The sequence below is a fragment of the Scatophagus argus genome, chromosome 23, assembly GCF_020382885.2.
Source record: "Scatophagus argus isolate fScaArg1 chromosome 23, fScaArg1.pri, whole genome shotgun sequence".
In the NCBI taxonomy this organism is placed as follows: domain Eukaryota; kingdom Metazoa; phylum Chordata; class Actinopteri; family Scatophagidae; genus Scatophagus; species Scatophagus argus.
Window position 1 is genome coordinate 13,940,972 of NC_058515.1, and position 21,505 is coordinate 13,962,476.

General features: G+C 44.6%; 2 protein-coding genes and 1 long non-coding RNA gene across 8 annotated transcripts; 1 reads left to right on the forward strand and 2 right to left on the reverse strand.

Moving 5' to 3' along the window:
- Window positions 1-836: 836 nt before the first annotated feature.
- mus81 (MUS81 structure-specific endonuclease subunit) lies at window positions 837-7,016 on the reverse strand. Of its 3 annotated transcripts, none has more exons than XM_046381037.1 (17): window positions 6,880-7,016; window positions 6,485-6,635; window positions 5,950-6,079; window positions 5,431-5,516; window positions 4,860-4,979; window positions 4,693-4,773; window positions 4,451-4,539; window positions 4,110-4,286; window positions 3,878-4,033; window positions 3,643-3,770; window positions 3,243-3,355; window positions 3,031-3,150; window positions 2,760-2,855; window positions 2,379-2,507; window positions 2,143-2,246; window positions 1,772-1,855; window positions 837-1,140 (listed from the first exon to the last, which is right to left on the reverse strand). In XM_046381037.1, exons 2-17 carry the CDS (start codon window positions 6,623-6,625, stop codon window positions 1,074-1,076), a joined length of 1,821 nt encoding a protein of 606 aa, XP_046236993.1. In that variant the 5' UTR covers window positions 6,626-6,635; window positions 6,880-7,016; the 3' UTR covers window positions 837-1,073. The 3 variants fall into 3 exon arrangements, with proteins under 3 accessions (XP_046236993.1, XP_046236994.1, XP_046236995.1); XM_046381038.1 differs by having other exon boundaries at window positions 6,485-6,673; window positions 6,880-6,972; XM_046381039.1 differs by having other exon boundaries at window positions 6,485-6,670; window positions 6,880-6,955.
- A 2,196-nt stretch (window positions 7,017-9,212) lies between these two features.
- Window positions 9,213-16,786, reverse strand: ovol1a (ovo-like zinc finger 1a). 4 transcript variants are annotated; one of them, XR_006842443.1, is made up of 6 exons: window positions 16,198-16,786; window positions 10,926-11,152; window positions 10,581-10,760; window positions 10,101-10,245; window positions 9,605-10,005; window positions 9,213-9,560 (listed from the first exon to the last, which is right to left on the reverse strand). XR_006842443.1 is itself a non-coding variant. In XM_046381088.1 (5 exons), the coding sequence occupies exons 1-5, from the start codon at window positions 16,295-16,297 to the stop codon at window positions 9,662-9,664; spliced, it is 996 nt and encodes a 331-aa protein (XP_046237044.1). In that variant the 5' UTR covers window positions 16,298-16,785; the 3' UTR covers window positions 9,213-9,661. The 4 variants fall into 4 exon arrangements, 1 of the variants encoding a protein (XP_046237044.1); XR_006842442.1 differs by having other exon boundaries at window positions 9,213-9,564; XR_006842441.1 differs by having other exon boundaries at window positions 9,213-9,568.
- Window positions 10,172-12,951, forward strand: LOC124054773. The gene is made up of 4 exons (XR_006842471.1): window positions 10,172-10,316; window positions 10,546-10,704; window positions 10,937-11,173; window positions 12,142-12,951. It is a non-coding gene; the product is annotated as an uncharacterized LOC124054773 (long non-coding RNA).
- Window positions 16,787-21,505: the final 4,719 nt, after the last annotated feature.

The following is a 21,505-nucleotide window of genomic DNA, read 5'->3' on the forward strand; positions in this document are numbered from 1 at the left end:
ACCTGAGTGAGTAGAGAGTGTAACTCCTGAGATTCCCTGTTTGTCTGCACTTTGCCACGTTTCCTCCTTTTATCGAGTTACCCACAGAAGCCCATTTTGTTGGACAACCTGATGCTGTGTGCAACTTTTGTCTTTTTTTTCCTCCCATTAAATTGGTCTGATTTACTCATCACTCTCCTTTAATGCTGCAAACAGAGCAGTTTCGTCTGGTGGACTCACAGTAGCCACCAGGCGTCTTCTCTGTTTTGTCCATATATTTATTTTAGTTTTATTAAACTGAGACAAAAATCCACCCTTTCACTGCACAACGTCGGTTTAACTTGATTCCTTTGCATTAATTCATGTGTTCTGCTTACGTTTTCCAGCTTCATGTACAGTAGTGATTGTAGTGGAGATGTTCTCATACCGTTTTACGTGCCTGAACTTCATGTCGAAGTACAAAAAGAATGTGAACCTGTTTATGTCTCTCTGTGTTTTAAAACAAGTATCCAGCTTCTTCAGCTGTTAAGCAGAATGCTGCTACGCCGTTTTCCTGTGAAACCCTGCAGATGTTTTGTGGAAGAAGAAGAAGAAACTTCACCCAACTTTCCATCAGCATGTGGGTGAGTAGATTAAGGCCTGATTTTCCTTTTTTTTTTTTTTTTGAGTGATCTGTTCCTTTAAAGAATCAGCATCGTGAATGCATGACTGTTGTCCTGCATTATCTCAGCTGAATACCTGATACTGTACTGCAGTACTGCAGTTAATCAAATTACAAAACCAGTTGACAGGGCAGTTGTCTGCCTGGTCCAGTCTGATGTTAATACACTTCTTATCCCGTGTTTGAAACAACAAAATACTCTCCAAAATAATAAACTTTATTGGTGCATTAGTGACATTCTTCATACAAGTAAAAATATTTTACAGTACTCAAAATATAGCAGCATCTTTTACATGGTCATGGTCATGTAATTTTCCATCGTCAAATTGTTAGTAGGAAGTAGTAGTAGGAAGGAAGAAAGTAGGAAGTGAAAGTTAATGACTAAATGTACGTATTCACATTTCGAGGTGAGTCAGCTTGAGTTTGCGGCCGTCTATGACAGAGCTCCCTGAGTACAGTACAGCTGACACACTGTTCTGCTCAGAGCTGGACCCAGGTTTCTGAAAAGACCACAACAGTAAACAAAGCGTTAACTAAAATGAGTCGTGGTACCGTCGTTAAGTGGCTCACATGAGTCGTTTGATCTGATTGGTCTGACAAATATTATGGAAAGGATTCATCCACATAGACCTGTTTGTTTAAACGGAAAGAGCTGCCAAATCACCCGCGCCACAGCCACCAGACTCCATTTACATAATCCATTGTTTTATCATGGTGAAACACACTTTATTCAAACTCAAACCGTTCACTGACACGGTAAATTAAGGGTTTATTTTGACCAAACCAGAGTGAGTGTGAGTGTTGTAAAAAAGTAAAAAGATGAACCAAACCAGTTTTAGTGAGCTTTATTCCTGTTTGAATGAGGTGAATGTTATAGTGATAAAATAGCTGCTTCTGCGACTGGAGTCTGGTGACTTTGGTGAGGGCAATTTGGCAGACATTTCTGGTTAAACAAAAAGGATCTTTTTCTTCAACAAGAAAGTAACTTCTAGTTCAGTATATTTTAGTAAAGTCTCAGTACTTTGACTCAAGTCTGATACTTTCTTTCCCTTTTGATCTGTAAACAACCAGTCTGACTCAAATCACTGGAATGCATTGGGAGAAATCTTAATGTGGCTGCACGGTACAAACCTTTTGAGCTTCCCGTATCGGATGGAGGAGAGGAGTTTCTCTTTGTCGGCCTCGCTCACACACTGTTCATAGGCTGTCAGAAGACTGCAAATGAGAGAAACATTTTAAAGTATAATAATATTGGGGTGTTAATGTGTATGCACACCTTCACTTCTCAAGTCCCATGAAACGTCCAACTGGGAGTCTCTTAAAAAATGTAACCTCTTTGTGTTTGACAGTTTCAAAGGGTTAAATTAACAGAAACGGGAAGTTAAGTTTGGGAATTTTGAAAATTTTAATATAAACATCGTACCATTTAACAGCAAACGTATTTCCATTTGCTCTTGGTAAATAAGTCAGCACATTTAATTAAGGTGGCTGATGTTTGTTACCTGTGTGGACTGTTGTAGTGCTCCAGTATGGCGGCTGCTTTGTCTCCAGACAAACCGCTGATCTGCATCAACTGTCTGGCAAACACTTCCCTCACCGTCTGACACTAGAAGGGAGAAGAGGAGAAACAAGGACGCATGTGTTCACGAACACGCCGCGAGAACACCCACAGTGTGCTTCTGCAGGATTTGTCCTTCAGTGGAAATGTAGGTGAAGGCTCGTACACACACACACACACCTTGTTTTTGACTGCACCGTGGTTGAACTCTGCAAAGGAAATGAGAGAGCAGGAGGGACCCCCTCCGTCGTCGTCATCACTCCCTCCATCGCCCTCCAGTTCTCTGGAGCGACAGATGAGCGTACAGTTCTGCAGTGAAGGTGGGAGAGGACAACACAAAGTGTAAAACATACGAGGAGGTGGGTCGTCTTTCTTATTTGCCTCTTAGGGCTTCAGTTACAGACTTGAGAAAGGAACAAAAGAGCTTCTGTCCGAGAGCCAAAAACTCAAGTAAAAAAAAGATTTTTTTTTTTTTTTTTAAGATGAGAGATACTGTGTGTTACTGTGCAGTAAGTTTGTCAGTGGGGTGGGTTTAAGTGAACAGAAAAGCGTGTGTTTCACCTGGTACAGTTTGGTCAGGTGTCGCGTCATGACGGTGAGGTAGGCCGCTGACTCCCTCACATCCTGCACTCTCTTCACAAAGAAGCCATCAACCACCTACACACACACACACACAACACATAGAAGCATCACAACTCGATTTAAATGTTTTTTTCCCAGCTGTATCGAGTCTCTATATGTAAACAAACATGTCAGGGCATTAAAACAGAATCACTGGTGGGCACCCAAGATCAGTATCGGCAGTTTTGTGTTGGAGTGTGTGCACTCGCACCTGTGTGTTGACTATGGCCTGCTGCAGCGTGCTTTCAGGTAAACTCAGGTGGGAGGCCGCCGTCCCACACTCCTCTACCAGGTAGATGGGCCGGCGAAGACCACACCTCTTCAGTCGAAACTAAAGCAGACAGGCAAGAAATTGGAAAAAGAAAGTGAAGTGAAAGTTACACCCAGCAGAAAGAGAGATAAAGACACACAGGTGAGCCCAACCTTCTGTTCCCTGAAGCGCCCATCGATGATGCTGCCGCAGAGGTCGTCCATCCGCTTCCTCTCAACGATGTAATCAAGGACGAGCTCCCTGCCTGCGGGCGCTCGCAGCTGACCTGGAGACAGTGAGAGTATAATGTGTCCTTATTTTATGTTGCCGGCTGGGGGAAAAGAAGATGACACTGAAGTGGGTAAGTACATGAGTATATAAACTACTTTTGAGTTTTGAGGTGGATTGTTGCTTTTGTTTTAGAAAACAGTAAGATTCTGTTCATTACTCTAAAAGCCTGACACGGTTAAGCTCTGAGAGCCAAATGTTAAAACTCCTTTTTGAATTTATTTTTTCTCCCCTAGTTTTTGTATAGACGGTAAGAAAAGGAAATTCTGTGTTTGTGTGCGTTACCTGGGACAGGCTCAACCTTTTCACGGGCAACCCACAGGAAGTCCCCGACGTTCAGCTTCCTGACATCGAAGTTCACTCCATTTCTCTGAAGCTCTTTGACCAGCTCCTGCTTACGGTGTTGGCTGCCGCTGTGCAGACAAATCAATGCATTTCAACACGGATAAAAACTGTACACAAATTCAGAAGTCTGAGTCACGCGTGATCACTGCACAGTCGTTCCGGACGGCTGCCTCACCCTGTTGTCTCAATGAAGTCGACACAGAGTATAATTTCATAGGCTCCAGGTAGAAGACTTCCTAAGTTCGGTTTCCTGCTTGTTGCCTGTGAATTCTGGGCTGTTCCATCAGTCTCACCTCTTGGCTGGACGACACACGTCAGGCTCTCTGCAGGGCTGTGAAGACCAGATGATTTGTGTTGTTCCAGTGGGACCTGAAGATGAAGACTTCACTTATGTAATGCACACTCACTGTGTTCCCTCTTCTTCGTCATCATCGCTACCCGTAAGGTCCACAACCCCAGGACTGTCTTCCTCTTCCTCCTCCTGCCCTTCACTTCTGACCTCCCCGCGGTCCACCTCTTCGGTCCCGTCTTTTATCGACTCGAGTCGTTCTGCCAAAGCCAGACCCTCTTCTGTCAGAGAATACCTGAGCCCGGAGGGAGAGTGAAGAGGAGCGTAAGTGCTGAAGGTCTGACTCAGGCATCGTGGCAGAGAATGAGCTGGAGAGAGAAAACTCAACAAAAATGAAGAGAGATGAACAGACAAACTTCAAACATGTTTGTTCGAGGCATGCGTGTTCTTCCTGTGTACCTTGCGGGGTTGTGGGTTTTTATCACCAGGTTCTTCTGAATCAGAGTGCTTACTGAAGACCAGGCAGTGTACTTACTGCCCACATCTGTCTGCAGACACACAGACAAAGTGAAGAAGGGAAACTTGGTAAAAGAGTCCATTGTGAAATAAAGATACACACAGAGGACGAGATTAACAGCAGGGACAAACATGAGTAAAAGGCTGTGTGGAGTGTGTTGTGTTACGAACAATGTTTCACTCACGACAGTGAAAGACTTGTCACAGAGAGGCTGAGCTTCTCTCTGTAGCTCCATCTTGAACATATAACCTTTACTGCCTGGGATCTAGAGAGAAAGATGATGACGCATTACTGATGGCAGAGCGTGATACTGGGAAATACTTCAGCTAAGTGTGATGGAGAAAGGTGCACCTGTGACTGCCTGTAAAGGGTGAGCAGTACAGCATAACCCCCAGACCTCTTCTGGGGGATGTACTCCCTCTTCTTCCTCCCTCCACCTCCCTCTTTTCTTTGATCCCCAGCTGCATTTTTCTACAAGGAAAGATGGATCACACAGGAGAAACACATGAAAGGTTAATGGTCACACTTTGTCAGTGGAATAATCCATAATAACCACACTGTTCCTTTTAACACAATTTCTTGCTCATAAATTTGTTATATTCACCATGTGGTTAGCAGTAGGTGAAACTGCTGATTCTTTAAACAATGCTTTCATTGTTCACAGTAAATCAGTAAATAAATGATCAAATGTATGCTTTGAAAGTGACCACTTTTACCCTTTTTTAGTTTGCATTTTTCATTAAATATCATAGAAAAAATAAAAGATAAAAACACAGTAACATTATGGGTCCACATTCACAAAAATACACATCTTTGGATACATGCGATATTATACGATAAAGCTTAAGATGTAAGCTTTCTTAAAAGTGGCTTTACAATTAAGTAAATTCCATCTTTACAAACTCACAGACCGACTGTTTACCTTCCTGGAGGGAGCCAGGCTGTTGTTGTCCTGTCGGCCAGGAGGGGGCGCTCCTTTGGGGAGCGTGTGACTCGGAGCGTCTGGACCTGGAGAAGAGGAAAAGAGAAAAAGAAAAGGCAGAGGTGCTAGTGTTACTGCCTGCATATATATTCCTTAAGACTGCTGCTTTGTTTCAAAATGTACTCGCTCAAAGGTTACAGGGTGTCTCAGCTCAGTCACTCTTTACAACAGACACCTGATCCACAGAGGCCAGATCCACAGAGATCCACCTTCTGTCCTCTGGAGCAGGTACGAGGTCCCAAGACTCAGGAGCTCCAGAGCTCAAGACTCGTCCATCCCTCAGGTAACTGTGGCCGTTAATCATGATCTTTAGAGGAACTTTTACTGTCACTTTGGATAAAGACACTTACCTGTGTATTGATATTTACTTATCTTCAGGCTCTCTATATTGTTTTTGCTGAAATCTAAAATGCAGTTCAGTCGGTCATTTCATGCATCCATCCACCTGCTTTTTCTTACCGTTCTCTCTGTAGTACCGTTGCAGTTTTTCGTCCAGTATTTTACAGATGCCGTCTCCAAAGTTCTGGAGAATCTTTGCCTCTTTGGCGTTTTGAAGCGGTAACGGATACTTATTCAAAGAGCTGATGGCCTGGAAAAAGACATAAACAAAAGGACATAGAAGACAAATGAATGTGCAGGGAGAGCTGAAAGCTGAAGTCAAGATAAAAAAAAATGATATTAGTTCTAGATAAAGATGGATGGAAAATTAATCATAAAACAAACAAAACGGGGAAAGAAAATAGTCACTTCCCAGTCGAACAGTTTATTGTGATGAAGACTGAGATAAAAAGAAAAGTAGTATGGATTCATGACCATGAGAAGAAGCAGCTTTAGTATAATAAACACTTTGAGGGGAATGTGTACTTGCAATGGCGACAATGCAGTAATTTTAATGAGGATAGATTACACTATACACTGTGAGAAGATCAAGAGAGAACTCCTTGTTTCAGGAAAAAAGGGGTCAAGGATCAATAGACCTGATCACCTTCTTTACCTTCTGGTACGTGTACTGGATCTTCAGTCCCTTCTCCTTCGCCTCGTCCCGGAGCTCGGTGAGCCACTGGAGGAACAGCGGATTCGGGCAGGAGGGTAAGGCGCGTTTCCGACCCAACCGGACCGGCTCCGACGTTGGCATCCCTTTGTACCTGACAGGAGAGAAGCAACACGTGTCGCCTTCCACCTGCTTCAGCGTCAACACGACAAAAGACAACTACAGAGTCGACAAGGTGCAAAACAACAAGCTTAGCCAGTTAAGCTAACGTTAACTAGCAAGTTCTAATTATCGCTTTGAAAGTTTTAGCTGGTGAGCCACTAAGTGCAGAAGTATCAGAGAGCATTTGTACAGAAACAATAACATAAGACATGCATGTGCTCAAACCAGCGGCTCACCTTTAATTTGTGAATATGACCTCTTATTTTAGGGCTGCGCAGCAGCAGCTGGCGCCTTGTATTCAAAGACACGGCGCACTTCCTTGTTGACAACAGTCACGTGACCGGAAAAAGAAGTCGATAATACCAACAGTGACATCTAGCGGCGAAACTAGAAAGACGACGACAGATAGCCCATAGGAATAAACCAAGAGTAAATGAATAGATAACGAAGCGCAAGATTTCAAAAAATGAACAAGGTGTCATGAATTACCTTTATTAATTACTAACAATTTGGCCCAGTCAATTAATAAAATAAAGAATTAATCACTATCTAATAGGTTACTGTGCTATACAGATAAGGTATTTCAGATTTTACTGCACATTAAAGGACTGGTTTCCACTTTTTACTTTTTTTTATCTTTCAATTTCCTAACTAACCCTCTGCTGCAGCTGAGCAAGGACACACATGTTGCAGCTACTCTAAGTTACAGTAGAAGTAGTTTGCTAGATATGATTTATTTGCACATGTAACACTACACAGTACATATCTCATTAATGGATAAGACTTATTTGCTGCGAGATTTCATTCAAAACCACAAATTTAGGAAAAACTGTGGGATTCAGGACTCGGTGTCGGTTAACTTTGGAGACCGTTATGTAGTTGTTACCTGAATCTGCTTCCCCGTGTCCTCAGGCTGAATGGTGTCTGCAGGAATCCTCCAACAAGACTCAACAGGGACCAGGAATCCAACCTCACCCTCCCAACAACAACCTCTTTCGTTCTTAAGCACATAGTCACAAGCTCGGGGGGATAACATAATTTATGCGTAACGGCCGTCATTCATACACTCACTCACACACAGTGTAAGAGACAGTGTAAAGCCAAAGTAACATGGACTTTTGTATTCGAGTGAGACGCAGTTGTTGAGGCCATGAAAACAGATTTAAAGTTGAAAAACGAGGCTGTAAAGTAAAATAAGAAACTCCAGCGAGGTATGAACCATGGTAGTATTTTAAAGGAAGGACTTTGTCTGACTTTTGAGTGTTGAGTGAACTGCGTAATTACCGATCGGTGACCGCACTGATTTACATCTCTAAAATACATCAATAGACAAGCATACCCACAACTGCTTTTGTGCCTTTAGCAACATTTTCTGTATCGCTCGGTTTCTGTCATAGAAACATTTATTTTGCTTGTATCCTTCATTAACTTTTATTTATTAATATTGAGCCGATAATTTGTCACATTTGGTTGTGTTGACTAAAGTTGACTAAGTTGACTAAAGCTAAGGCTGGTCAAATTGCAGTTCGCCCACAGGTTTTCTGCCATCTTAAGCTGCTTTATTTTCTAAAACTGGAGAATTAGACTGTGCCTTAATCCACCTGACACGCTTTTCTTGTCACAATGAATATGCAGATAAAAGAGTCTGCTTGTTCTGGAGTGGGAGGGACTGCATTTTTATAGGAGGATTCTATACAGGAACTTTAGCAGAAATTTACTTTGGTACCATCAGTTAGTGTAGAAACTTGCTTAACTGCTTGCTGTGTGACAAATATGTGCGAACAAGTTCAACCTGAACTCGTGAGCAAAGGGAACATATGATGCACACAATTTATTTTCAACATCAGTAGCAAAGCTTGAATTAACGCCCAGATTACTACCAGTCACATCTGAGCGGACATTTTACACCTGATCATCAGTCAGTTAGCTGATTTGAGAGCTTATTAAATTTAATGCCAGTTAGCCGTTCCAGTTAACCTCGGTATGATGAGTTCCTGCAAGGATTAATCATTCAGCGTCTGCTGTGTTTGACCTCAGTTAACTTCAGACGCGGAGAGAACAATCACATCAGGCATTTGAGAACAGACTGGGCGGCACTGACAGGCTTAGATGTTTTAGTAAAAGTAACATTTGCGGCTAATTATTTACGCCATGAGGCATACTGTCGGCCTGTTTTTCTATCATCGTAGCCTTTACATCAGGGGCACCCAAGCATTTTCTCTTGGACGGCCAAAACTGACACTTAATGGTGGGCCGCAGTGCAAAAGCAAGCACATATTGTGTTGCGTTGTTATGATGCAAAGCAGGGCTGACTTTAGTGTAATCTATCAAAGTGAGTTTTTGCTGGAAACATCTGACGGGTCAAGTTTAACCTCCTGGGGCGCCCACTTTGACCCACAGGCCCCGCTTTGTTAAAACATGGCAGAAGTTGCTGAGTCACAGTAAGTCTTTTTGTACTGACCAGCGGCACAGTTTCTGGATTTCCAGGTTCAAACACTGCTGAACCTGCATGTGTCTGTGGTGTAGCATACAATAACAGAGAAAGAAGACAAAAAAAAAGACAAATGTATTCTTGTGTAATATATTACTCACTTTAATGAACAAAAAGTACATCTTTTCATAGAAAAACTCATCATTTTTGCTTTATAGAGAGAAGCCCACAGTTTACACTCACATGCAATAGAAAGGAAGAAACATATGTTGGTGCCGACGAGCTGATCATCCACATCCACATCTAATCCACATCCCATGTAAAAACACGTATTACTCAGAAACCCACAGCCATACACACACACATACACATACACACACACACACGTATATGTACATCACCTTTCCCCAATGCATCCTCCACCTTCCTGTGTCACTTCACTTTATGTCCATCAGTTAACACATCCATCCATCCATCCATCCATCCATCCATCCATCCATCCATCCATCCATCCATCCATCCATCCATCCTTCATCCATCCCCCCTGAGTTTGTCGTTGTGATGGTCTTCCAGGCTTCCCTCACGTTCTACTGCTCTGCTGACCCAGTGGTGTCATCGCTGTCGGCTCCTTGAGGAGATCCGGGACTCGATCCTGCGACTGACGTTCCCTCTTTTCCTCCTGCTCCTCCCGCTTTCCTCGCCGCCTTCCCCTTCAGCAGGTGACTGTCGGGGTGAAGCGCGTGGAGGTGTTTCAGCAGGTCGTCCTGAGTTTCCGACGTGTTGCCGCACTCCTCGCAGACGTACAGCTTGTTGCGCCGCTCCTTGTAGGCGTACTTCTGGGTGATGCTGTGGATCTTCTTCATGTGGGACTCCAGGGAGCAGCGCTGGGTGAAGGCCTTCTCGCAGAGGGTGCACTTGTAAGGACGGACTCCTGTGTGAACACGGGGGGGAAACGTCACATGCTTTCCTGCGTCCGTTAGCTGTGTGTTTAGGTAAGCGTGTGCAAACGTGAGGACGTGTATGTACCTGTGTGTGTCCGCACGTGTCTCTTCAGGTCAAAGGTGTCGTTGAAGCCCTTCCCGCAGAAGTTGCAGAGGTGTCTCTTGGTCTCGCTGTGGCACTTGACATGTCTGTTCAACATCCGCTGGTGGTGGAAAGTTTTCTGGCAAACCTGCAAGTAGCAACAATACCGGCCAGGGCCAAGTCAGCGCCACGTTTACACTCAACCATCTCAGGATACAGGTACCCTGTGGACTTGTGTTTACAGCCTGACAAACATGATTCATGCCCGCAAAGACAATTTTTAGAAAATATTTTTAAGGTTTTGTTTACATGCATGATTGCTGTTGATCAGCAGAACACATTACTCTGTACTGTTTCTGTTGAGCAGAAGCTCCACAGGGTTCCTCTAAAATGTCTCTTCTGACGTTTCTCAGGCATGTGCTTAAAAATATATATATATTAATTTCAGTTCTGAAGCTTCTACCACTACTGCTGTTGGCGTACCTGGCACACAAACATCCCTGTTGTCCCCGACGACGAACTCTGACTTGGACCGGTTGATCTGGTTACCATAGAGACCGCATCCTGCAGCACAGGGGTTGTCGTCAAGGCGAGTGGCATCGCAGAGGTGGGTGGAGTTATGGATGGCGGGGTGGGGATGCGAGGCAGCTCGCCTGTAGTTACCTGTGGTGGAGAGAGCGAACGTCACTTAGTTTCCCCGCAGTCGTAAATTTGAGAGTGAATTCTGCGCTACGAAAGTTTATCTCTGAAAGAAGAAACAACCCAAACTATTCTAACAAACTAAAAAATGTCTGCATGTTTTGTTTCTTAAAATGGTTCTTTCCTCACCTTCATCTTAGATCGGATGTACGTCGGGAGGCCCTGCGACCTCCTTCTCACCTCCGACTTCTCTGGCGGCGTCGCCGGGCTGCGTGGTCGGCCCAGCATCGTGCTGGACGGCAGCTCGGCGCGGGTTTGCACGTCAGAGAGCGACTGCTTGGTGAGGCAGAGCGGTGACATCTCGGCAGGGCTCGCCTCTTCCTCCATCATCAGGACCGACGAAGGGAAGATGGAGACTGGAGGGACAAAGAGGTCAGGTCAGTGCCACTTTCCTCAAACTGCAGGAACTTTTGTGGTTTTGGCCGCTTAACGTCCACACAAACAAGTCGTGTTTCTGGTAAACTCAGCACAGTTTAAATCCCCCGTGGACACTGAACATTATGTAACAAAACGTGGCAACACCTCACCGAATAAACGTTAACAAATCCCAATTAGGGAGACCAATATTCAACGTCACAAAACAAAAAAAGATGGACGAACACGTAAATACATCTCGGATGAAACCGGCGTCATAAACGTAAAGCAGCGTTTAACCAGGAAGATGTTGTTGTTGTTGCATTTTATGTCGGCGACGTTTAAACTAAAGTCAACTAATCGTATAAAAACACAGAAATCACGGGCTACAAAAAAGCCGAGAAACCTCACTGAAAGTAGGCAGAAAGGGAGGACAGAATGTGGGAGAGCCGTCGGAGGACGAGAGCGAGAAGGAGCAGGGAGAGAAGGCAGCTGAGGCAGAAATGTGCTGTACTATAAAATTTCACAACAGGCAGCCGACCTGCACCGCTTCGTATTTACACAGTGTCTCAATTAGCAAACACACAGAGTTAAATATGTGTATGCATTTGTGTGCGTGTGTGTATGCGTGGGAGTGGGTGTGTACATGTTTGGCCTATTGTTTAGTGTGCCTTTTTTGGACACACACGCACACACACACACACACACACACACACACACACCCCCACACACACACACACACCACATTACCACTGCAGTTAGACTTGTAAGACCAGACAGTCTTGCAGCACCAGATCTGTACCTTCCTCAAACAATCCGCCTCCGCAGGGGTGGATGCCTGTGTGTGTGTGTGTGTGTGTGTGTGTGTGTGTGTGAGCACTATAAAACAAAACACCACTCAGAGAGTGAGATGGACAGAGATGTAGGCCCACAGAGACCTCCAACATGAGTACAGGTGTGTGTGTGTGTGTGTGTGTGTGTGTGTGTGCAGGTAGCCCAGAGGCAGGTGCGGTCCAGCTCGGCGAGGACAACGAATCAGTTGACTCTGCAGGGCCCCAATCAGATAAAACACAAATGTGAATGCAAAAGAAGCCCCGCAGTGAGCTATAAAGATGAAAAGGCAGATGGAGCCAAGTGTAGAGCAGCAGAGCTAACGGTCCGCTCGGCTCTGCTCTGCGTGCGGCTCGTCGGCCACACCTTCCACGCTCAGGCACGTTCAAGTACCAAAACGTTTGAAAAATTCCAGACTGTCAAAGTCTTCATCGTGACACGCAAAAGTTTCCAGAAGGTTTGATCGATCTGATGGAGTGTGAGACGAACGGACGTGCCGACGGATCGTTTCATTTCAACTGGTGAAAGCTTTTTGGTTTACAGGTTTGATTGTGTCGGTGAAACATCAGATTATGTTGAACATAAAGCGCTATTTAAAGGGGTACATTTGAATTCAAGCATCTTCCCAACCGGTTAAATTTAGACATCTGAGTGCAGCTCAAAAATCATAATGAAAAACAACCGCCTGACTGAAGAATAGACAAAATAACACCAACATTTTACACATGTTTGGTCATCACCAACAAAATAAAAAGTACTGGCTTACCGCATTAACCTCCTTTATTGTTTTTAGCTTAAGCCCTTAACAGCACTTATTGTATGTCAGCGCCGTGTTTTATCATGCTGGTGACGCGGCCTGTGGTGACCTTTGCACGAGCTTTATGAACAAACGAGTGGAAGGCGTGAGGCCTGAGCACAGCTACAGTCATCGCTTATGGACACACTGTGTGCGCTGCTTAATCCTGTCATGTTCTTCGTTTTTAATCCCAGCCACAGTCCAGGCTTTGAGCGACACACTCCCGAACCCTGCGTTTAGTCCACGGAATAACTTCCTGACTAAGCGCCTCGTCTGTTCTGACGTTAGTTAAGCGGGAAAGTAAAAGACGGGATCCGTCGCTTTAAGTTGACTCGAGATTTACAGATCAGAGTCACAGAAGCTGCACGCTCTGAAGTGATCCGAGTCCAGAAACCCCTGAGCCGCATGAGGAACTGCAGTCCTCAGTGCTGAGTGTGTGTGGACAGCTTGTGTCCTCTTTATCATCGTTTCCAAAGTGTTTACCGGCCTTTTCAACTCGACGTCTGCCTCTCATGTGTGGCACATAAAAGACGTTTTGTCAGAGAGACATAATGTGGGGAATCTGATCCGGCTTGGTGTTTTATTTGTTTGGTCGATTGATCACTTGGGCTCGCTGAAAGGCAGGCCGAATTCTCACGTGTTGTTTTTAATCTTTCCTAATTATTCCTGTGTGGTGATAGTTTCTGTGGTGACGGCCGCCGGCTGGACATTTAATCTCATCTTGTATTGTTTGTTCACCCCCCCCCCCCCCCTCCTCGCCGCCCTCAGCAGTGAATGAAGTGTGTGTGTGCGTGTGTGCTTGGGAGTCAGGCCCAGGGTTTAAAATACCCCGACTGCTCCCACGTCAGAAGAGAAAAGAGGGTCGAGTTGTTGTAAAGTCACTCCTTTAATATTTTCTTCCATCTGACGTCGCTCGGCTGCGGCAGAGAGTCAACACTCGGCAGATAACTTTCTCAAACACTGGGTGTGAGAGTGTGTGTGTTTGCTAAAGGTGTATTGTCTTCAGCGGCAGGCCGTCTGCAGGGTCCGTTACATTTCCTCCCAGCCAATAAACATTAACCTGGCAGCAGCCTGAGGACCCAGCAGCAGTGCTGACCCTCAGCGCCCGAACGATAAACCGCCTGGCTGAGATTTTCGGCTGATGTTACAACAGTTTCAGGTTTTGGGATTAACAGATTCCTTTCCAGACGTCGCTCTCAGAATTTAATTTCCATTTTCTGGCACTTTAATCTTCATTTGTATGAAAGATCGAACCATTTTCCAAATTTCGCTCCTCTTTTTACGAGCATTTAAAAGAAAAACCTTGAATTTTAATTTAAAGTTTTGTACGCTGACCGTACAAAAGTGTAACATTTTGTTTGTGGACTGTAAAGATGGAAGAGTCACACAGTTGTAATCTTTCTCATAATCTTAATCTATTATGAAAGTTGTTATTCGTTGTCAAAGACATAACGGTTGTCTCTCTGACTATCGAGGGTCTCTTGTTAAATGAAAACGTAAGGATTGGAAAAGCAAATTTCCATTTGTAAAACTCATATAATAATAACATATTTAATATCAGTGCGAACCTGCCTGGATCAATAACACTGATTCACTATGTTGGTGATTACTTCCTTTTCCCTCGTGTCTTAGTGAGACTCTTCTTTCAGTGACTTCTTACACCTGTTGGAGTTTCTCTTTTTGCTCCACATCAGGCCTGATCTCATCTAAACCTGCTGGTGAGGACGACGAAAACACATGTGTGTGTGTGTGAGTGTGTGAGTGTGCGTGTGTGAGTGTGTGTGAGTGTGTGTGAGCGTGTGAGTGAGTGAAGCAAGGGGAGGGATTAAACCAGACTACAAACCCGACAGAGGCTGATTCGGGACTGGTGATCCATGAGAAACAGGCCCAGGCACATGTTTGTGGATTAGGAGACAAAAATAAACCCCAACACACACACACACACACGCACACACACGCTGTCGAAACTTATGGCATCTGGCGTGTCATAAAAAGTGACTTGACTGTTTCTGAGGGCAATTATCATACCTCATTGTGTGTTTGTGTGTGCGCATGCGCGTGTCCTGTCCTGTCACCAGCCCACAGAAACACACGTCGGGCAGGTACGTCAAGTAACGGCACATACCTGAGACTTTAGCTGTGACCGTTGTTGGGTTTCGTGAGAGTGTTAACTACGCGTAATTAACGCACGGACGCTCTTTTTTAATGGCACACAAAGTTCCCGTGTCGATTTGGACATTTTGATTAAAGAAAACAACACATTTTCCTGTGCGTAAAAATTGGTTTCCAAAGGCTCCACGCGTCCTGGTGGTCGTCCCACACTGTGAAATGTGACCGGACGCGATCACCAACTGTTACGATTCGTTTCGCGCGTTAAACCCACCTGTTCCGGTGTCAAACACCACAGAGGATGTAAAAGTCAATGATTAAAAGTTAACGGTGATGAGAGGTGGAGGAAAAGAGACCCGCAGGGAGAAGCGGTGGAGGGAGGGAGCGGGGGAGGGGGGGAGGAGAGCGGCTGAGAGGTTTAGGGTGTAGTCCGTTACTTGTTATCTGATACCGACGTGGTCTTACAATAAAAACTCCGCCGATGGCAACAATGGGGATTGTTCTCAGCACAGAGACAGAGACAGAGAGCTGGACTCCCCCAGCTTGTCTTTTAAACGTGGAAAAAGTCGAGCTTACACGCTTTTCCCCGTGGGACACACACTCGTGTCAGAGTCACCAAACCGTTTCACGTCTTGCCTTGATTATCAGTTTGTTTTGTTTTGTTTTGTAAGACATGAGCACAGAATTGAACGTTTCTTGCTCCAAATCCCCAAATCACTTGAGGGCACTGAGACTCAAAAGTCAACCAGCAGGCCCCGAGCTGAGGGACAAAGTCGGCAGGCCGTTTGACGGGCCTTCGTCCGGGCTGCAGGAGGCTCAATGTGCCGTACAAGGAAGAGCGCTGCGAGTCCGGGGTTGAAGGTCGACGTGTGGAAAGCAACGGGCCGCCAGCGAGCTGCTGAGTGACAGCCGTGGACGCAGGGGCAATCACGTCCGTGCTGACGTCTTGTGTTTTACACTGGATTTGAATTCGATTTAAAAATAAGAATCCTAATAATAATGAAAACCATTTTAAAAGGCCCCAAAGCACGCAGCTTCGGCCTGCGTTCACTGACTCTTTCTCCACGGCTCGCTGTGCTTCCCGTTATTCGTTGGCCCCGGCGGACTGCGGCCGCCCCGTTACAAACACAACCCCCTCCCCGCCCGGAGCCAGTCCAGGTAGATCCAAAAACCGTATCAAGTATCCAAATCCCTGCGTAAATGCACACAAATACGTGCCATCACCGTCTACGTTTTTGGTCCCCCTCTTTTCCCCCTGCTTCTTTTTTAACAATACAACAAATATGGCTCATTCCAGCAGCGTGCACTCACCTGGGATGTAGACGTCCCCTCGTTCATGATCGGGGAGCTCGCTCCAGTTCCGCTTTCCCGGCGAAACGTTCGCCTTCTTCACCAGAAAGGCCCTCGGCATGTCCAATTAATACCCGCTCCTTAATGGGGAGGTTAGTGGAGAAGCGACGTCAAGTCAGCTGGAAGTTACAAAAGCAGCAAACTCCAAAGTTGGAACGGGAGCAGAAAATGGAAGGTCCCCTTCTTCCTCCTCGCACCTTTCTTCTCGTTTCGCAAGCCGCGTATCGCTGTTATCTCTTCTTTTCCCCCCTCTCACACACACCTTTCTCTTTTCTCTCCACCTGAGTTTTCTTCCCAGCGCCGGAGCTGGAAAGAAAATGTAGAGGAAGTCTTCGGGCGTCGGACAGGTGAGTCCGCTCAGGTGTGCGACCCGGGCAGGTAGAGCGGAGAATCACGTCCAGCGGCCTGAAATAACGGGAGTGTGTGTGTGCGGGAGAGAGCAGGCTGTGAAAAAACACAGCAGATTGTATCCTGATCACACACACTCGGTCGACAGAGGTGGGTCGGAAAGTAACACAGGTAGTCATTTGAAAAGCAGGAAACAGGCGCCAGCGCGCATGCGCGTCAGAAATAACGGTGACAACAAGCCGGGGAGAGCCCGGGTTAGGCCTCTGTATACCTGCCGAACCGGTTTCCCCTCCTTTCTTGCTCTCTGCCTCCACCTCCATTCCGCTTTAAGGTGTGGGTGAACGGTGCAAAGGACAAGAAGAAGAAGAGGAGCCAGAAAAATCTGGGAATCGACACGAGGAGGGGGTGGATGTCACGTAGAAAACACTGCGGACGCTCACGCGCTCCCCGCGGAGCTGCACGAACACTACAGTGAGAAGGCTGATGAGGTGTGCATTGTTTCCAAACCCCACCCAGTTCAACACAAACGTCCGGGGCAGTAAACGACAGGCCGCCGGTGTGCAGCATCCCGCCTGTTGTTTCACCACAGCAGTTGTGCAAACCATCTCATCTGTTTTTACCACATGTGTTATGAGTGTGATAATCACTCAGGACCCATCAGAGTGTATTTTCACATACACACACACATTACCAAACACTCTCTTCACCGTGTGGGTGTCTGGTGGATTTCACCCCCGGATAAAAAAGGGTTTCTGTGCAGGCCTGTGCAGGTCATCCACATCATTTGCATGATAGTGTGGGCCAGCAGCTTCTGTAATTACGGTGAATAGACAGAAACCCTTTGGAGAAAACAGTTACTTCACTTCTCCCATCGTGGAGTTAAATCAGGCCAAGATGGAACAGGCAGCTCGTTTGTTGGTCTTTTTCTTATTTTTGACTCCTTGTTTGGAGCGTAAAGCCTTTTAAAAAAGCTCCCCTAAATGCTGCCTTTAATGTGGGAAACATTCTAATCATGAGGGAAGTGTGTGGGTATAAATTCAAATAATTCAAAATATCCAGATGGAAGATAGAGGAAGTCTCACAATCATCTGAGGGTAAAATGCAGAACTTACTGATTAAAAATCTATTGTCTTTACTCTTTATTTTTGCAAATGAGTTGCAAATGAGACTGATGGCTATTAATTCATAATGAAAATAACAGTTAGCTGCAGCCCAAATGAGTCCTCTCTATGCACAACTAACCTACAGTTAGTCTATCTGCTGGTTACTGTGGATTTATACTGGATAGTACCGTCACAGTGTACAAATACTGCACATCAGAGTGAGGCCACCAGTTAAGAGCAGCGTCACAGTAATTAATTTCGTACATTATCACAGCCAAAAAAGACAAACATAAGCATGCAGGTGTGTAAATGACTCATTCAGAGATCATTATCTGCTCCACCTTCCCTCCCTGCTGTGTGTGTTTACACCCCCCCCGCTTCTGCTGTTGTCTTTGTAATTAAGCCGACACACACACACACACACACCCTCAATGACTTCTCAAAACACCTGAAACCTGAACGCAATAACACACAGGAGCACACACATCTCTATGATGAATGTGTTTGTACCTCCGCCATCGTCAGCCCTGACCCTGAACATGAGCAGAACGGGTCGTTTGCTAACCCGTTTTGATGGTCACTTGAATGCATGTGCTTGAGGTGGTCAGATGGGGTGTAAGTTTAGGCACAGAGGAGCTCATGTTTTAGATTAAAATGCACTTTTTCATCACAGCGCACATGGCTGAGAAAAGGTCCATTGATTTTCCTCGACGTCCTCCTCTGCGAGCTCCTGTGTGCGGTCACTTGCAAAGTTTTCCATTTGCATGTGCAGATAAACAAAAATAGACGCACTCAGAATGCAAAATACGTGCAGCATTTTGTCAGCTGGTATCTCCTCTGGCTGAAACAGGAGGAGGATGAGGAGTCGGGGCAGGTATGAAGGAGACACGTCTGATGAGAGGAGTGGTGCAGGATGAACGAATGAACGGTATGCCGTCTGGGCTGTCGGAGGAGTTCAGGCAGAAGAGCTGCCCTCCTCCTTCCTGTCTTCCTTTAAGTCCTGACTGTCACTCATACTGTTATCCTTGTTGTCACATCGTCTTTAACTCTCTTTCTTGTATCTTAACGGTTTTTGGAAGGTAACCAAATCTAATTTACCCGAGTACAATTTGTGCTTTACTTAACTATTTACATTTTCTCATAGAAGCCTACTGCAACTGCGCTGCAGTTCAGAGGCAAATATTGACAAGAGATGTACCAGATGTACACTGACATCTGATCACTTTCAGAGCGACAGTAAAGAAAAGGATCAGGGAGGGAATAGTGTACTTTACACCCGCTGAACCTGACCGACGACCTCATCTCTTCTCTGGTCCCTTCCACTTTACTGTTATTTCTTTCTCTTCCTCCCTCTCGTCATGTTTTCCCATTAAAGGAACACTCTGATTTATTCTGTGGAGACGCGTAACATGAAAACGTTTATTACTTGACCACTAACCTTTTCCTTTTGATGCGTATGCACTTGGTCTCTTTGTTAACCCCGGCGTCGTTCTGCAGGCTGCCGTTTCGGGTTGAGTCAATAAAAATAATTGCAGTTGCTACTGATGATAGTTTGTTGATTTAAAAATGTGCAGGATATCCCGTGATGCATACGCGGTGATTCTCGTCTCTGACCAATCAAAGCCCTGCAGTGCTTTCATGCCGCCTTTTAGCTTCAGCTCAGCATCACTTGGTACCAAAAAAGTTGAGTTGAGTCAAGTCATGTGGTGGAAAAATTACTCTAAATAGTTGATTTATAAATGTCTGATCATGCACCATCACAGGCAGTAGTGCACTGATCCCCTCCCTCCCCCCTTTCAAAACACCAAGACCCAGAGAGTCCACAGCTCTGCTAGCAGCTCTGTGAGGCTACTGGCTGCGCCTTGAGCTAAATGCTATCATCAGCGTGACAGCATGCTCGCAATGACGATGCTAACATGCTGATGTTTACAAGATAATGTTGAACATCTTTGCCTTCTTAATTCAACATGTTAGCATGGTAACATTTGATAATTAGCACCAAACACAAAGCACAGCTGAGCGGCAGCGGCGCTGTGAGCTAAATGCTGATGTGATTGTGATATGATCACAGTGACAATGCTAACATGCTGATGTTTACCGTCTTAGTTTTAGCATGTTAGTGTGGTAACTTTTTCTAATTAGCGTCAACTGGGGTTGGTAGGAATTAGTTAGTTTTGCAGTATTGGGTGTCAACAACGCAGATCAGACGTTTGCGAGCAAAAAACGTCAACATTGAGCTTTAAAGATGAGACCTTTATGTTTTTTTTAAACAAAGAGGAAATGTGAGTCTGGTTTAAGACTGGTTTAAGTGCCTGACGTGTGCACGGACTCTGCTGAACTACTTAGTCCTGCTTTTTGACTTTCGGTTCTCTTCACTTACGTGTCTGTTTCTCTCCAGCTGTCAACGTCATGCTATTAAGTCTGTGTAATTTATTTTTAAGCTTTTGGTTTCTCGGCAATGGGTTGGAATACTGGTCAGGTAGCATACCTGTGTGTGTGTAAAACTTATGCAACAATACAGCAGTCTAAGTGTCCATACTGACTCCTGTGTTGGCTTCAGTGGCAAACTGTGAGCTGATGTGAGTGTCGTGACGCGTGTTTGTTGTTATGCATTCAGGCCAAACCGCTTTTGATCAATGGGTTCAGTCGGTTTTTAACAAAATTTGTCCCAGAGGAATTGCAAAGACATGTTTGCATCATTTTATTTAATATGTCTGAGCACAAGTGCACAGCATGAAGTACAAGGAAACCATCCAACAGGCTAAAATAACGATTGTTAGTGTGTTGTTTCTCCATCCATCATCCCTCCACACCAAAACACAGAGCGGCCCACTTGTCTTTAACGTCCAGAAGGTGGTGCTATTGATCATAGAGTAAACCAAATCTGAGGACTTTGAAGCCAGTTTTTGGTCATTGCCATTCATTATATAAACTGATTAACCAGCTTTGATTTTAAATTGTTTTTTATAGCATTAAATGGCATCTTTGCACTGGTTGACATGAGTGACGTTAGTTCGTTAAATCAAGTTCTTGTACTGTTTATTGTTGCTTTTCCTTTATATCTGCTGTAAGCTGTCGCTCATGTGTCTGCCAAACCTGAACTAAATGTTTTCAGCGTGTAATTTGTGGCCACAGTGCAAACCATTTTTTGCTTTTGGATAATCAGGTTAGTGGAGATCAGCAGGTTCAGAAGCAGGAAATAACATTTCACACATACACTAATGTGATAGAAATGCATTTGTTTAATTATTATTTTTCCAGAGAGTTTTATTTATGTAATAGTGAAATCTGGTACTTTAACAGTTTAATGTTACAGCTGGTGGAGAACATTTTAACTACACACACTGTGGATAGCTTCATCTATTGCGCAGTAACATCTTTTAATTATTAAACTTGTAAAATCTTGATTTGTAAAGAAACTATCAGATAAAGATAATGCAATCAATGTTGCAAGTTCAAGTTTGAAGTTTAATATTTAAAAAAATCAAGCTGAGAATAAGAGATGACCAGATCAAAAAAGTATATTTACACTTAAAGTCAAAAGGTGGCGCTGTTGATCCAATAAACACAAATAGACCAAAGGTAAAGTACCGTAAATCTGTTCACTCGCTGCTCCAGTTTTTACTCAATGCATAGAAATGTTTTCTAAAAACCAGGATTTTACTGTTGTAGTTATTAGTGTTAGAGGTAGTTAGTAGCGCTTTGAATTATTTTGACTGCCACTACTAACATCTAAAATTATATAAAAAACAAGTTAATTAAAATAATAAAAAGTAGAAGACACCAATCTTTAAATGTGTGAAGTTGGAACTATGAAA